Source organism: Dermatophagoides pteronyssinus, unplaced genomic scaffold (genome assembly GCF_027571235.1).
Source record: "Dermatophagoides pteronyssinus isolate colony J.1.1.1.1 unplaced genomic scaffold, Derpt_VIB-CSIC_2022.12 sq0010, whole genome shotgun sequence".
Lineage (NCBI taxonomy): Eukaryota > Metazoa > Arthropoda > Arachnida > Sarcoptiformes > Pyroglyphidae > Dermatophagoides > Dermatophagoides pteronyssinus.
The window spans coordinates 1231438-1248486 of record NW_027461534.1 but is presented as its reverse complement, the minus strand read 5'-3'; the positions used below and the strand labels follow the sequence as shown (position 1 = coordinate 1248486).

At 26.3% G+C, this 17049-nt stretch overlaps 2 protein-coding genes and 1 long non-coding RNA gene across 5 annotated transcripts; 2 read left to right on the top strand and 1 right to left on the bottom strand.

Annotated features, from left to right (window-relative positions):
* The first annotated feature begins 75 nt into the window (after positions 1 to 75).
* On the top strand, positions 76 to 1566 carry LOC113790541 (uncharacterized). The gene is made up of 2 exons (XM_027340221.2): positions 76 to 238; positions 328 to 1566. Exons 1-2 carry the CDS (start codon positions 108 to 110, stop codon positions 1166 to 1168), a joined length of 972 nt encoding a protein of 323 aa, XP_027196022.2. The 5' UTR covers positions 76 to 107; the 3' UTR covers positions 1169 to 1566.
* Positions 1567 to 1663: 97 nt separating this feature from the next.
* Positions 1664 to 13778, bottom strand: LOC113790528 (ATP-binding cassette sub-family G member 1-like). Of its 3 annotated transcripts, none has more exons than XM_075821483.1 (5): positions 13629 to 13778; positions 5363 to 7122; positions 4552 to 5286; positions 3903 to 4492; positions 1664 to 2661 (listed from the first exon to the last, which is right to left on the bottom strand). In XM_075821483.1, the coding sequence occupies exons 2-5, from the start codon at positions 6595 to 6597 to the stop codon at positions 2150 to 2152; spliced, it is 3072 nt and encodes a 1023-aa protein (XP_075677598.1). In that variant the 5' UTR covers positions 6598 to 7122; positions 13629 to 13778; the 3' UTR covers positions 1664 to 2149. The 3 variants fall into 3 exon arrangements, with proteins under 3 accessions (XP_075677598.1, XP_027196006.2, XP_027196007.2); XM_027340205.2 differs by lacking the exon at positions 13629 to 13778 and adding an exon at positions 7221 to 7358; XM_027340206.2 differs by lacking the exon at positions 13629 to 13778 and adding an exon at positions 7221 to 7358 and having other exon boundaries at positions 5477 to 7122.
* On the top strand, positions 7887 to 13629 carry LOC142645391 (uncharacterized). The gene is made up of 4 exons (XR_012846533.1): positions 7887 to 7997; positions 11805 to 12395; positions 12520 to 12732; positions 12897 to 13629. It is a non-coding gene; the product is annotated as an uncharacterized LOC142645391 (long non-coding RNA).
* Positions 13779 to 17049: the final 3271 nt, after the last annotated feature.

Genomic DNA, 17049 nt, shown 5'->3' with positions numbered 1-17049 from the left:
AGAAAATATCCACGAAAAAAAAATTCTGTCGACAGAATTAATAGAATTTTTTTCTTCTTCTTGATCGATTCAATTTAAATATTAAAAATATTTATATAGCGATACAAATGAATGAATTTAGAAATTCTTTCGAAAGAAAAACATTAATTCATTTGATCACACTAATCATATTCGATGATGATAATTTTACGGTGATGAATATAAATCAACAATTCAGTGATGAATCCGAAATCGCTACGTAAGTTTCTTTTTCTTAAAAATCAACTATAGATTTTTCTTTACTTGCATGGTTAATTTTCAATTATCTTTGTTCGTTCATTCGTCTAGTATTAATTGCCCGGTAATTATAATGAATCCGATTTTAATTAATTTAACAACGATAAATAATAATTTACCAACAATCGAGATAACGCCATCTGTAGATGATGAAATCAATCAAATTGAATTACCACCAGAACCATCACCATCATCATCATCATTATCACCAACTATCGATTCGAATTCAATGATTGTTTCTTCTATATTTCGTCGAATATCAACGACAATTGTTCCATCAACACGACAAAAACAATCAATGACAATCAAACCGATTGGATGGAATAATAAACTCGGTTTTGCTGCCGTCATACTTATATTGATCATGTTTATATTGGATGTATTAACACTTTCACATTTATTGCGACAAATTTCCATTTACGAACGATCACAAAATCTATTGGAACGTATAAAATTTCTTATTGATTATTCGGGAACATTATCCGATATCGATTGTGAACGACTTTCTCATATGCCACATTATGAAGAGATAATGTCACGGATACGTATCAATTCTACAATAAATAAATCATCAAATAATAATATTGATAAACAATCATTAGTACAAGAATTATCATTTGTAAATGAACAGAAATCAAATCTATTAACAGTGATTGTTGTTACATTTGTTGCAATGATTATACATTTTATTGGTTTTATCGGTGTTTTACGACAATCATTTACGTTAACATTATTTGAAACATTATTCTTGATTATATTATTGATTATGAAACCATCATTATCATCATCGAAAATTGGTTGGATCATTTGGATTATCTATGCAATTTGTTTGCCATTATTTTTCATCTATCAGATTCGTCTTTATTATGTCAAAATTCGACGGAAAAAATGATTGCAAATGAAATTTAATCATTTTTTTTTCTGTGGTTTGTTTCCACCCTTTGCATATCATAATAACTGTAATCAAATTTTTTGTTTTGTTTTGCAATATCTAATCATCAATTATCAATCAGTCAAATAATTGTGAAATTTTTTTCTAAAATTCCCGTTAACATGAAACGAAAAAAAAAGAAATTAGTAAATTTGATTATTCTTCTGACATTTCAAATGCATGATTATACTTATTATTTGATTATTGATTGATGAATTTTTTTAATAATATAATCATCATCATCACATTGAATAATAATTTACCTTGCTTGTCACACCCTTGTGATTATTAACAGTAATTATTTTTCAATTAATCAATTTTGGATTGAAAAAATTACCTTTTTTTCCCCATCAATCATTTTTTCCCCTTCGATGAATTTATGAATTTATAACTTGAAATCGTTTTTCTTAGAAATAATAATAATTTAATTTAATAATTATATATAATCATCACAAATAAAAACAAAAAAATTTCATTTTATCATCATGTTATAAAGAATAATAATTTTTTTCAAACATCACTTTAAAAAAACATTTGGAATATTCATTTTAAAAAAGAGAAAAAAGATTTATCGAAATTTTCTGAGAACCCAACCAACAAAATTTGAAAAAAACCAAAAAAAAAGGTGATTGATGAAATTAATTAAAAAGCCAAAAACAAATCTATTGGTTATACAATTTTTGTGTTTTTTGTTTGTAGTTTTTTCCATCATCAAAATTACCCATCCATTGTTTCCAACCCCATTGACAAAACGTTACATTTATATTTTTTTTTTTTTTTTTTTTTGAAAAAAAAGATCACAAAATGAGTTAAAGAATGGGTGTTTTTTATCGAGCAAAAAAGTTTTGAAAAAAAAGATTGTTTTAAAAAAATTTCAGAGTTTTTTTTCGTAAAAAAAAGAAGAGTATTTATAATTGTATTGTTTTGTTTTGTTTTTGATGATTATCGTCGTGAATTAGCTTTTCGATATAAAACAATATAGGCAATAATTCTTGCGATAATTGCATAGCTACCTAATAGGCACATTAAAAATGGTAAATCCTTTTCATTTAAACGAAAATTCTGTAATATTAATGATGGATTTTGATTTTCCGATGCCGATAAAATTCGTTCTAAACGATCAGTTAATGATGGTCCACTTGATGAATCAAAAAAATTGGTATTTTGCCAAACACAATCCATCATTTCTTCAGCATCATCACCCATTAATTCACGTACACGTTTTAGATCGAATGGTTCCGGTTCTGGACAACGATTAAATCCATAAAATGTAATCACTGTTGATTCGAAAAACAATCGATAAAAGCTTAAATATGTAAGTGGCTGTATGATACGTGGTAATTGATCGATTTGTACCAAAAATCCAGTAAATAATAATAATGGTATTTGTGATGTTGCAGCAAATATACTGGCAGCATTTACATTATGGACGAAAATGGCCGATATTGTTAAACCTATAGACAAAAAAGATGGAAACAAAATTAAATGAAAAATCTTTTTACAAAAAAGGAAATAAATATTTTTTTAGTCGAAAAATTCATGATCAAATCATAAAGATAATTATTATAATCATCATATAATTTAAGGGAATCTTTTTTCCTCGAATGCAAATTGGATGCAAAAAAAACACGGTAAAATTATCAACAGGTTGATAATGATGATGATTCTTAATTATTAAACTGGTCAAAAATTAAAATTTTTGCCAATTAACCAAATAATTATGAAAACAAACAAAGAAAACAAGAAAATATCCTTCAAAATGTAAAAAGAAATATATTTTTTCATTTGGTTAATTTTGACAATGTTTATCTGTTTATTAGATATGAATGATTAATTATAATTATGATAATTTGCTGTTTCATTTTCTTCATTCTAAAAACTGAAGTAACAAATGTTTGAAATGTTTTGCTTACGTTGTTGGAAATGTACATTTTCAACAAAAGTCATATGATGATGTTGATGATAATGGCCATGACAATCATCATCATGATCATAACGAAGGATATCGTTATCGATACCATTCATTTATCATTATGATGAATGATAATATAATAAAATACTATTTTTTGTTTTATAAAAAAAAGATTCGATTCTATTTCTACCTTATTTATCATTTGTATTGCTCATTGACATTTCCTGTTTGTCATTCAATTTTCAAAAGCATATTTTTCTTTGTGAAAAAATAAACAAATAATGAATACAAACAATAACAACAAATCAAAATCGAACAAAAATTTTCCACCCGAAAATGTGTAATTCAATTGATCATTCATGGAAAAAAAAATAAAGATCATTCCATTTGATATGATCAGTCAATCAAACAAAATAGATCAATAAAGAAATGAATGGTGAATTATATTTCTAAACGGTTTATGATCGATTGAATTCAATTTGTACAATTATTCAATACAATGTTATAAAAAAAATTGATATTTTTTCTATGACAAAGTTTACTGGACAAATAGGTTTTTCTCTCATGTTAAACTATTCATTTTTTTCAAGTGAAATATACCTTCGAAAAAGACAAAACAAAACCTTGGATGTTTAATGTAAATCATTGTTTATCATTTTCTGTGTAAACAATTGTCTATCATCCGCTTATATATCAAACTTGTGTCAACTATTTTACGGTTTGTTAGTTTATGAATGAAAATGAATATAGAATAAAAGAAACAAAAAAAAATTTAACACTTACCAATACCATCGGCAACCAATGAAATCATTACCACTAATGCAATAAAATATAAAAATCTCCATGTTTCAAAATATTGATTCGTAATCATATATGTTGTTGATCCATAAAGTATTGGCAATAATATTGTTGGTAAAAGATTGGTTAAATTTTTAGCCAAAAAATAAGAACTAAATGAATACCATCCATTGAAATATTCTTTGTAGAAAACTCCCACTTCTAATGGAAATGTTAAAATTGTTGGCATCATTGACAAAAATGAACAAAATGTCATTGCAAAAAATATATAACCAAAATTCAATATTGCCAATGCACCGGGTCCTTCCAATAATGAATTGGCTAATGAAAATGTTTGATTTCCATCATAATCCGAACGAATCGTATTAACCATATGCATAATTGTATCTTGTGAACAGCCATCAGCTTGTCCCATTTTACTATCATTATAAAGTACAATGTTGAGCAATATGATTGATACAGTTGCGAATATACGTAATAAATATTCGGTTGGATCACGAAATGATAACAACATACAACGCATCCATAATAACATTGTTTTATAGAATTCACGGCGTTTAACTTGCTTTCTTGATCTATTTTTAGAAATTTGATTTTGTTAAATCAAGTTTAGATCAATTGAATTACTACTCACCTTTGACATATTTTATTAATCGAAACGGTAACAGCATTTTCTGGCCACAATCGAACATCATCAGATATTGAAGCACGCTTACTATTTATCATTGCTATTTCAATATTATTATCATCACTAACATCATCAACATTCACAACTGTTGAATCTTTTGTTTTTAAATTAGAATCCATTGTTAATGATCCATTTATTGTTGTTTCAGTAGGAAATTTAATCTTTAAACATCCTTTCTGATGTTGTATATTTTGATCATTAATTAATTGTTTAATTACATCATGACCATAATCGCCTGATGCCACTTCCAGAACAAAATCGGCAGGATTGTGATAAGTTGGACAAGATAATTTATATCGACTTAAATATGATACCAATTGATTCGTTGGTCCATCATACATACATTGACCATTAAAGGCCAATACATAAAGGCGATCAAAATTTTGTAAAATTCTTGCAGTCGGTTGATGAATAGATGCAGCAATAGCCATTGGCTGTTCAGCATTATGTGCCAATTCACGTAATAAACTAACACATTGTAAACAGGAAACAGAATCAAGGCCACTAGTTGGTTCATCCAAAATCAATATTGTTGGTGAATGAATCAATTCAAGTGCGATACATAATCGTTTCTGTTGACCACCACTACAATTTTCGGCTTTAACATTGCGACATTGATCAAGACCAAGTTTTTGTAAGATTTGATTGACCAGATTACGATGATAAGTACCATCGGGTAAGCTATTAATATAAATGGTAATAAAAAGAACAAAGATTAGAAAATTTGTTGGTAAAATAGGAATAAAAACTAAATAACCATGCAAAGCCTGTTCCTCTTCCACAGCAGCCAGAATCATCAAAGAAATCATCATTATCATTAAAGGAAGCAGTAATATTGGTAGCAATATTTTTTGTATGAGAATCGACAGACCTTATAACCAAATCAGAATCAGGAAGTGTCGTTGCATTATAAACATTTTCATTATCATCGACTAATTTAACTCTACAGCGATTATTTCGTTGATAATTACGAAGTTTTGATGCAAACAATAATGTTTCATAAACGGTTAGGCAAGGCATAAAGGCATCCTCTTGAGCCATGTATGCTAATTTAGTACGTTTAGTACAATTAGCAACAACAATATCACCGGAAACACCACGACGACGACGTCCACTAATGCATTCAATCATTGTTGTTTTACCGGCACCACTTGGTCCCATAATGGCCATTAATTCGCCGGCACGCATTGAACCGCTTATTGAATTCAAAAGAGTTTTATGTTTATAGCCACGGCCTTTTTCTTTCAAAAATGTTTTCCATTGAAAACGTGATATTGTATAAGAAAGATTACGCCATATTAATTCAACATTATCTTTGGTTGATTGTTGTTTTGATCGATGAATAATTGGATCATTATTATTATTTTTTGATGATTCAAAATCGGTTGACATTACATTATTATTATTTTTTTCAAAAATCCAATCATTTGATTTATTTGATAATGGTGGCTGCGATGAATATAATCGCCCATTTTGTCTAGATGATGATTCAACAATTTTTGGTTGTTCACATTTATCAATTAATGATTGATTTTCATCGTCATGATGATGATGATGATGATTAGAATCAATTGTTTGGTCCAAATATCTATGATTATTATTGGATTTATTTTTATGATTTAAATTATTAATGTTGGAATTTGGAAATGTTTCCAAATATCTAGGTGGTGGTGGTGGCGGTGATGATGATGAAAGTATCGATCCAACACCACTACTTGATTCACCATCACCAACACTGATGTAGCCACCGTAAACACCACCACTACTAATGTCAATATCATTTGTTGATTTCATTATTACCGGTGACAATGATGATGATGAAGATGATGAATGTGGAGGTGGTGGTGTAGATGTTGTTGCTGCTGTTACAGTTGTTGGCGATGGTGACGGTGATGATGATTGTCTATCAGCATCCGGTGATGGTATGATATTATTGTTATCAGTGGATTTTCCAAAAAGAAACATGTCTCTTTTTGAATTTGAAGATGACATTATTTTTGTTTCAGTATAGTCTCTTTTTTTTCCGAATTCAAAAAACCAAAATTTCTCATATATATTATTTTCTATTTCCTAGTCGTTTTTTTTAAACTTTTGGTTCAACGAAAGAAAATGAAAATGATTAATTATAATTGTTTATATAAAAATTGCGATATAAACATTCATATATTTTCATTAAATGGATAACGAGAGAGAGAAATGTATGGAGAAAAAACTGATGGACAGGCCTATGGTAATTGATGTGAAATTTTTTATTTTAATTATGAGGCACGAAGATTAATAGATTGATATCCACAACAGAAAAATCTACAAACAAACATACACACACACACACACAAAAAAAAAGTGAAAGATAAAGACAAAATTGTCATTGGATTTTATAATGATCAAAATGAATGAAAATCATTTGCTGTTGATAATAAAAACGACAAAAGATGATTTTTAAAGTTTGTTCATGAAACAAATGAACAATAGCTTCTTGAATGAAATGTCAGGATAATCGATCGGACGTATATGAACCTGGATTTTAATAATTTAAAAAAAATGATAAAAAAATATGAATTATTTTTTTGAGAAAAATAAAATATATAACAAGAAAAAAATTGTACGGAAATTACTTTGAAAAAGTAGTGTTCTTGTAAACAAAACAAACAAAAAAAAAACACACACACACAAAAATAAAATTTATATTTCCTGTTGCTAAATATTATCACTTGTAAAATTAGTTTAATTTTGGATTATTTTTTGTGCTGTAAAATAGTGTTTACAAGTGAAGTTTATTGATGATGATGATGATGATGATAAGAGAAACAGGACAGATAAAATAAAGATACGACGAAAGTGAAAGAGAACGAATAAGCGACAAACGAATGAATGTCCAAATTTTTTTTCAAAACGAATATAAAATAATTTATATTATTTCAACCAATTCGATTTTCCCTTGAAACATGCCGAAATGATTTGTTTTATATTCGACAAAAAATTGTATTGAATCATCCTTCATTTATATATGGATGAACATCGTAATTTGTGTGTGTGTGAACATCGAAAAAAAAGATGAAGAAATCAAGATATGCTGAACACCACCAATACCAACACCAATATATTAAAACGATTTGAAGAATATCATCAATCAACCTCGTTGTTGATAATGAATATTTTCAAAAAAAAAATAAGACGAAGAGGGTTCTTTTTTCTCTCTCTTTCTCTCCAACAAGAAGAAAAAATAAAATCATCAAAAAAAAAAAAAAAAATAATCAATGCTTGTAATCATCAACCGGTCGTTTATATGGTTTTTTTTCTCTTCATGATTTCGATGCTTATACCACCACTTGTATGATTATCATTCAGTAAACAAATGAATGAATGAATGAATGAATGGATTCATTGAAAAGGTATGTGACGTATATGCAGATAAATACATGAACAACAAAAAAGTGAATTGAATTCAAACAACTTTGACAATCTTCAAATTTATCTGTGTGTGTGTGTGGTTACCTAGATGCTACGCTGATGATGATGATGATTGTTCACCGCTAGTAACTACCACTTTTTTTCTGATATTCATATTTTCAAATATGAATATGACGGCAGAGAAAATTTTGAAAACAAAATCGAATATTCCTAAATTGATGCCAATATTGATAGCTGATGATTTTTTATTTGATCAAAATAAAATTGTTAGTTTTTTTGAATGAAAAATAAACATTTAGATTTTATTCTGATCATCTTTTTGTTTCTATGATATCTCCATTGAATTTTGGATTGTTTTTTTTTCATTTCACTTTTGAATGGATAAAATTCCTTGCAAATGATACACATATATTGAAATGTTTGTTGTGTTCAATAATAATCAATATCGATAATCGTTGTCAACCATACCTGGATAATTGGAAAAAATTATACTAAAAGTGTGAAGATACCATTGAAACAATAATCGATCGATATGGTTGAAGAAAAAAAAAGAAATTCGTCAATTGTCATGTTTTCTTTGTACATCGAAATTTGTCAACATCGAATATCAATGAAAAAATCAGTTTTTTTCCTTGAGAACAAAAAAAAATGATGACAATAATAATCATCACAAGGAAAAATCTTTTTTGTTCATCCTTTTTCTAACAGTAAACATCAATGATTATGATATGATTGATCTACATGAAATGATATGATTTGAATTTGTTTATCAAGTTCACATATGTATCCTCCATATCAATCATATCATTATCGAAGACGAAAAGGTTTTTTTCATGATCAAAAAAAAAAAAAAAAAAATTAAATGCTTAGATATTGTATGTATGTTTCAAACGATATCGATTAATCGGTTTTTTTTCGGTTATATTCTGATAAAATTATCAAATTGACAAATCAACTATAATGACCATCCTTGACTGATCATTCGTTTGATTGATGAATGATTTGAATGTCAATAAATGGATAGTGATTGTTTTCTTTTTTGGAAATTTCTGTGTTAGTATATCAAAGATTTGAATGGGTGATAACATTGATTGATTTGGGTTTTTATATTTTTTTTGTTGTTGTTCACCCATCAATATGTAATCCCAAATAAATCAATCAGTCAGTCAATCAGTCACAAGTTTGTTTGAAAAAAATATGATATGATCCTATATTTTCAATATAAAAATCATATCAATTTCATTCAAATACAAATAAACATTTTTAAAAAAATACATTTGATGAATTGAAAAACAATAATTATAGTTTCACATCAAATGATTGAAAGAATTGAATGGTTCAAAGTTTAAAGTATCATTTCGTAATTGAATTTTGAAATTTTATTAAATAAATTTTTATCCATCAGACCAATTAGGAAGAAAACACAATAAAAATTGATTGGTTTTTTTTACTTTGAATTATGTGTCGCCAAATTATTTTTTGTTGTTGTTGTTGTCCTAATGACAACATTGTGTTTATTTTATTATTGAGATAAAATAGGAATGAAATATTCCATTCAAGTACAATGTTAATGGATAGAAACCAGATATATTACGCAATGGAAACAAAAATTGAATTGAATGTAACGTTTACTTTTTTTTGTTTCTGTTCTTTTCAACGAATCAATCAATTGATCATTCAATTTTAATTCAATTGATTGATTGATCAATCGATTAGCCAGTTCAAATTAATCAAATGATGGCCAAACATAATACAAAAAAAAAAAAAAGAAAAAGCTGGTTTTTTCTTATTAATGATATGGATAGAAATGATTTTTAGGAATGACATGTTTCATAAGAAAATTCAATAATCATTGAATCATCATTATTATTATGGCCACGATTCAAGGACAATTTTGAAACAAAAAAATTTTCAAAATTCATCCCACCCCTTTTTTTACATCCTGACTCACCTTACTTCAACAATCAAATGGGAAAGATTTTTGAATATTTTCTAAATTTCCATTTGTTCGATATAAATAAAGTATTTAGATTTGTTGTATTTAACGATAAATATTTGTTCAATTTTAGCTTTTGTTTTCCTTAAAGAAATTGCTGAATTATCTTGAAAACATTAGAATTCAATTGACAATTTAATTTTTAAAGTTTTGCTTTGTTTTCTTTTGTAGAATTCAACTGAAAAAAAAACAGTCAGGTAATTGAAACTAACAAAGCAAAAACGAAGAAATTGATAACAACAACAGCATCTATTATCGATGGCATCCATCATCATCATTATCATGATAGTGATAATGGTTTCTATTGAAACAATGAATCATTACATTGAATACAATCTTGTTTGAATATACAAAATAATGTTGTATAGTGTGTATACAAAACACTTTTAATTTCACTTTAGGCCAAATACAAATGTGAAACACACACACACAAATGATAAGTATTATTTATCTCTATTTCTATCTGCAATTGAAAAACTTGAATTCAAGATTTCTTCTTTTTTTTGGCTAGAAAAATCTCAACTAGAATTTCATTTTGAATACGAAACACAATGAATAATCTACCATTTTTTTTATTTATTATTATGTTGTATTACATTTTGTTATTACAGGTTGTTTAACATAATCATTTTTTTTGTGTATTTATTGTGCATACAACAAAAAAAAAGAGATATTCATTATTCATTCATTAATTCTTTGTTTGTTTGTTTGTTTGTCAAATTTTTCATTTGTTTTGTTTTGTCTAAGTCGAATACCTGAAATAAAGTATTGGTTAGTAATAAATGAATGATGATAGTTTTTATTTTTGGAGAAATATTCATGAATAATTTATTTCTTCAATTTTATCGAAAAATAAAATTTATGAGAGAAATTTTATGCGAATATTGTACGGGAAAAAAATGTCCATTTTTGATGTTTTTTTTTGTTGTTGTTGTTGATAGAATAATAATGATAAACATCAGATTCAAAGCTAACTTGTGACCAGAAATTTCTATTTTGGAATGTTTTAAAGTTTGAAAATTAATAATAAAAAAAATTTCCTCATTTTTTTCATCATTTTTATCAGAATTTATTGTGTGATAAAAAAATTTTTTTCTTAATATTATAATTCTCAATATATGATTGATTGTTCATTCAATCAATACCTTTTGCATTCAGTTACAAATTGAATTTGAAAGGAAAAAAAATGAAAGAATTTTTTCACACCTAATTGAATGATGGGTGTATTACCATCCAATATGATCGTAATAAAATTTTATGTTTTGTTTCTATCAAAAAAAAACATTAATAATTTTCAATGTCATATGCAATATGTGTATTGAAAATATTTCATTCGTTTCTCTCTCTCTTTCTTTCTTTCTGTTATCAATTTGATTTCATGTTAGCAGATAATGTCATCATTGAAAATAATCTAGACAAATGAAAAAAAAATCTAGTTTAAATCATTTGATTATATTAATTAAAATAATGGCTTAAAAAAAATAATTTCATTGACCTTCGTTTGATTTAAATATAAATTATTTAAATCAATAAAATCAAATTAATATTGATAAATAAATGAATATTGTTGTCAGAGGAGAAAAACGAAAAACATTCTTAAAACAACCAAAAACTTTAAGGTTTATGGGATAGAAATTGCACCCACGCATAAAATAAAAAGTACATTCCAATTCTTTTATTACATTCTTATCTATTTTTAACATTTTAAATTTTAATAATGAAAAGGTTATAAAGGCAAAACCAAAAAAAGATTTGATAACCAACTTACCTTAAAGCATTTTTTCCTTTTTAGTGATGTATCAAGAAGTCTGCACAAGAAGAAAACCAAAAATTTTTCATTACAAAAACCAACTACAGAGAATCATTTGTATTATTGACTTCGAAATTTTTGAAACTATCGATCAAATATTTATTGATCTGTATTGTTTTTTTTGGTATTAAAAAAATTGAAAACAATAAGAGAAAGACAATGAAATGATGGAAATGTCAAACAATAAATAAAAATATTCATTATTAAACACAAACAAATGAACACTCTACAAATGAAAAATGCATAAAAATACAAATACTATTTCTGAATAACAATGACAATGAAATTGGAAAACTGGAATATAACCAAAACAAAAAACCAGTTGTTTGCATATTTTTGTTTTTGAAAAAAAAAATGAAAACACAATCCCGAATAATGTGGCGGATGTTAATTAACAATGGTCGATGATCTTTCAACAACAATGGAAAAAAAATATTTATAATCAACTTGGTATTTTATCAAGGATAAAATTGAATGGCATTTTCACACGAACAATCTAATCATCCATTATTCATTCTTATCAGGCATATAAACACATACAACAACAAAAAAAGATGGTTAAGAATATTTCAAGTAAGATGAAAGGTATTTTTTTTGTAAAAGCTTTTCTTGAATGATTTACTTTTTTGTTTTGTTTTGTTTGTCTTCTTCAAATTTTTTTTTGTTTGTTCGGTTCATCGGCTTCAATAATCATCAGATAATACAGGTATGTATGTTGCCAGGCAAGTACATCAACAACAACAACAACAAAAATCATTTTTTTCTTAAATATTGTCAAAAATGATGAAACTTTTTTTCTACGATTCTTTTTCTATTCATTTCATTTTGAAAAATGAAGATGATTATGATTGAAGAAATTCATCATCATCATCATATGATTGTTCATGTAATTATTCATTTTATTAAGCAGGTAAGTCATTATTTTTTTGAAAAACGAAAAAATTATTCATTATTTGCAGTGAAAAAAAAACCTTAATTTTTTTCGATTAAATATCGATGATGATTCATTCGAGTTTTGATATTGATCATTAAATATTTAATGATGAATTTCATTTTTTCATTTTTTTTATATAGAAATAACGTGATTGGAAACAGATGCAATTTTTGAAGAGAATCATCAAAATTGAAGATCAAATAAATTTGACTTTGTCATTATCATCATCATAATCATCATCTTTATCAATAGTGAGTGGGTAGTATTAAAACTTTGTTATTTAAAGAAAAAAAAACTTCAAAAATTTTAAATTCAAAAAACATTACAGCCATTAAAATTCCATATGAGACAAATGTAAAAATCTAATAAAAGAAAATTTTCGATAAATAAAAACTTACCTTACTCTTAATCAGATTTATCAACAACAACAACAACAACGAAGACTTGAAAAAAATCTAAACACTTTCCTTAAGAAAGTCATAGGATCGATAGAGCTATGTATGTTTGTAGTTAAGCACTAATAAATTACGACTTTTTTTACACAGGTAAATCAGGTAAAAATACTTTTTCAAACTAAGATATTTTGATGGTCAAAAACAAAACAGAACAAAATGTTATTTGAACTTGGTTTATTGGCCAGATTGACTTTAAAACTTTTTTTTTTGTCGGGCACACACACACATACAAACAAGAAACACGAACACATATCATAAGATGGACAATGACAACTATAGTTTGTCGACAACGTCGTCGACGATAATAATGATGACACGCGCATTTATTTATGTCATGTACATTTATGTTAGTGTATGTCTGCCAGGTGGGTTTGATTTGGATACATTTGGAGTTTTTTTTTTGTTATCAGTACTTACTCAGTTGATTGGTGGGTTTGAAGAAATAGTGGCTGTAGTTCAATCCTTTTTTTAGAATTTTTAGTTTCTTTGGTTGTCGAATTTGACATGATCATGACAGATTCAATCTTTTCTTTTTTTTTGTTTGGGTCAAAGTTAAATTTTTTTTGTTGTTGGTATTTTACGATTTTGGTGATAATTAAAATGACCCAAAAGAGAAAAAAATCTTGGTGTGAAAATGATTGGATTATTTTTGATCAGTAATCAAAATTCTGGAATAAAATACAAAATTTTCATACAAACAACATTGCAAAAAAAAAAAAATTGACAACAGTAAAACAAATGACAATATGTTTGATTGAATAGGAAATGCTTATCATAAAAAAAAATCATGGAATATTTTATTCGTACAGTGACAAAAAGTGAAACACTGACTGACATATATTTTATTGATGATGATGATGATGGCACACGAACAGAGTAACGGCTACTTGTTTCATCAAAACAAACACACACACACCGAAAATTGCTATATTTAAAATCAATTTTGTCAATTTTATTTTTTTGGTTATTGCTGCTGTTGTCCGGTAAAGATCATGATTATATTTCCATGATGACAACAATGAGAATATGAATAATAAAAGGGAAAGAAATAAATTGCAAATGGATTCAAGATTCTGGAATAATTTCTTGGTTGATTTTGTTTGGATTTTACTTTCTGTTGTACGAATTCTAGTAAATGACAATATTGTTTACAATTTTTTTTTCTCCATTTCATTTCAATTTTTTTTCATGCTTCTTGCAATTTTATCGAATAAACAAACCAAGAAAATGAAATACGATCAATTTATGCTATGCGCAGTTTCTTAATTTAACTTTGTTGGTTCTTGTTTCATTGAAACATTTCATAACAACAACAATAACAACAAAAAAAGGAAACCAGAAATGAATACCACTATTTGATTTGAAGTGAAACAATGAAAAAAAAGATTCTATATAATTATAACAAAATGAATTATATAGGAATTTCAACGACGGATAATTTTCAATTATTTAACAAATACATGCGTATAATGTATACATTTGACAATTTTATTCATATATACACCCAATACAATACAATTATACGATATATATTCAAGCAATTAAAAGAGTAAATTTGGAAACGCAAAAAAAAATTTGCATAAAAACATATACAAAAACACACATAGCAACACATTAAAAACAACCAGACATGATCATAATATGACGTAAATGATCGAAAAAAAATTATCCATAAAGAAAGAAAAAAAGTTGGGAAATATAAAACGCAAACCAGAATCGTACCAGAAAAATTTGGCAAAAATATTTTATAAATAAAGATTTGAAATGAAAATTTGAAATTACCATTGATAATCAACAGGTTGAATAATTTTTTGAGGATGAAATCGTGGAAAAGTTTTTCATTTTTCAAAAAACAACCGCTAATATATCGTCAACAGAAAATTAAATATTCTGCAGAATGGACATTGATTGATTCCCATTCCAATTGATAATGTTGATTTTGGATTTTATCATATAACAAAAATTGATTTCAAAATCACTAAGCAAAATGATCAATCATCGGTAATGTATCTTACAATGATCTTGGATGAAAAATGATTTTTGATTTTCATTTTGTTTTCTTTGTAAATAATGCTGACAATAAACAATATGAAATAAAATTTCACATTTTTTTTGTCATTGTCATCCTCATCATTATTGTTGTCAAAGATCATTATCCTCTACATCATCATTTAGTTCAATGTACGTTTTTGATTCTTTCGATTCAGAACAAAACGAAAATAAAATAAAGAAAAAGAAGAAATAACTTTCAATCATTCATATGGCTTGCGTTGAGTAAATTTGTCAAAGATGAGAAAAACAAAAATTTATGATTTGTTTTTCTCTTTTTCTCTTATCGATTCTTATCAGACTGAATCCATAGAATAGAATTCCTATAGATCAGATTTGGATGGCATCGACCTGTTATTACAGGGTGCTTCAAAAGAGTCATCATCTATTTTTGTATATAGAATATAATACGAAAAAAAATGATTAATCAACTTTTCCAACATCCTGTAAATTAATTGATTGTTTTCCATTTGAATGGATTTCTATTTGTTTTTCATGATAAATCTATATCTTTTCCATATTTAATGATTATCGATCAATCTAAACAGTCAAATAAAAAAAGACTAAAATAATTGAAATGGTCCGTCTTTTTGGAAGACACATTATACCGAAATAAATTTCCGGCTGTCATTTATCGTCCATTTAGTGAAAATATTGAAATTGGATATATCAAAAATTTGTATTCGTGAGCAAAAACAAAAATTCTTTTACAAAATCCATAAATCATTTATTGAGTTATATTTCCATTTCATATAGAAATCATAATATTTTTATCCATAGTTGTTTGTGATGGATATATATCGATGAATGTAAAACAAAAAAATTATTTGTCAAATTTTGTCAACATCATTAACATCAACAATATTATTGTTGTTAACATCGGCCAACATGATTGACAACATATGTTATTAACCAAGAATCCGTGATGAAGGGTTGAATAACCGGGAAAATAGAGTTTTTCGGAATTTTTTCCGAATGACAACAAATTTTCAATGTTTTTTATTTTGCAAATGAAAAAAATTATTATTATTTTTTGTTCGAGGAAAAATAAACGTATTTCCTTTTTGTTTTGTTTTTTGTTTTTTCCCATTAATAATGATAATAATAAATATAGTTACCATTATTGTTTTCCAAATGATTCATCATCATTATCATTATGAATTGTTCTGTTACGTGAGTACGATTATATTCTATCCAAAATAATCTAAATTTGGAGAAACGTCCTCAAAAAATTATCGTAATGGCAATTGATCATCAATTACAACATCAACAAAAGCAGCAGCAAAAAAATTCATTTACATGAATTATTACTTTGGTTTAGGAACTTCAAATTTGGAACATAAAGAAGAAAAAATTGACTAACTAAATTTCATTTCTATTTCAAAAAATGAGGCAAAATTTCATTGTTACGTTTGTAGTTGAAATTTGAAACCAATTGATTTTTTTCTACAGGAAATTTCAACTTAAATTTTTTTTTAAATTCAAAAATGATTGCACTTACACACGTTTACAGTGACAAATCGAAAAAAATCAATCAAAAATAAACATTTAATAAATGGTCAATCATTGAATGATTGCAGATTTTTTCCATTTATTGTTATATTGTCAATATGGATCCTTGATTTGTTTATCAATTCAAATAATACAAGAATTAATCTATTATGATTATTGCCATATTAACAATTTGTTAGCCAACAAACAATTCGATAAATATTTCATAAAAATTATCCATTAAAAACTAATGATAAATAATCCTTGAAATAAATCAAGAAAAGATAGAAAAAAAGAC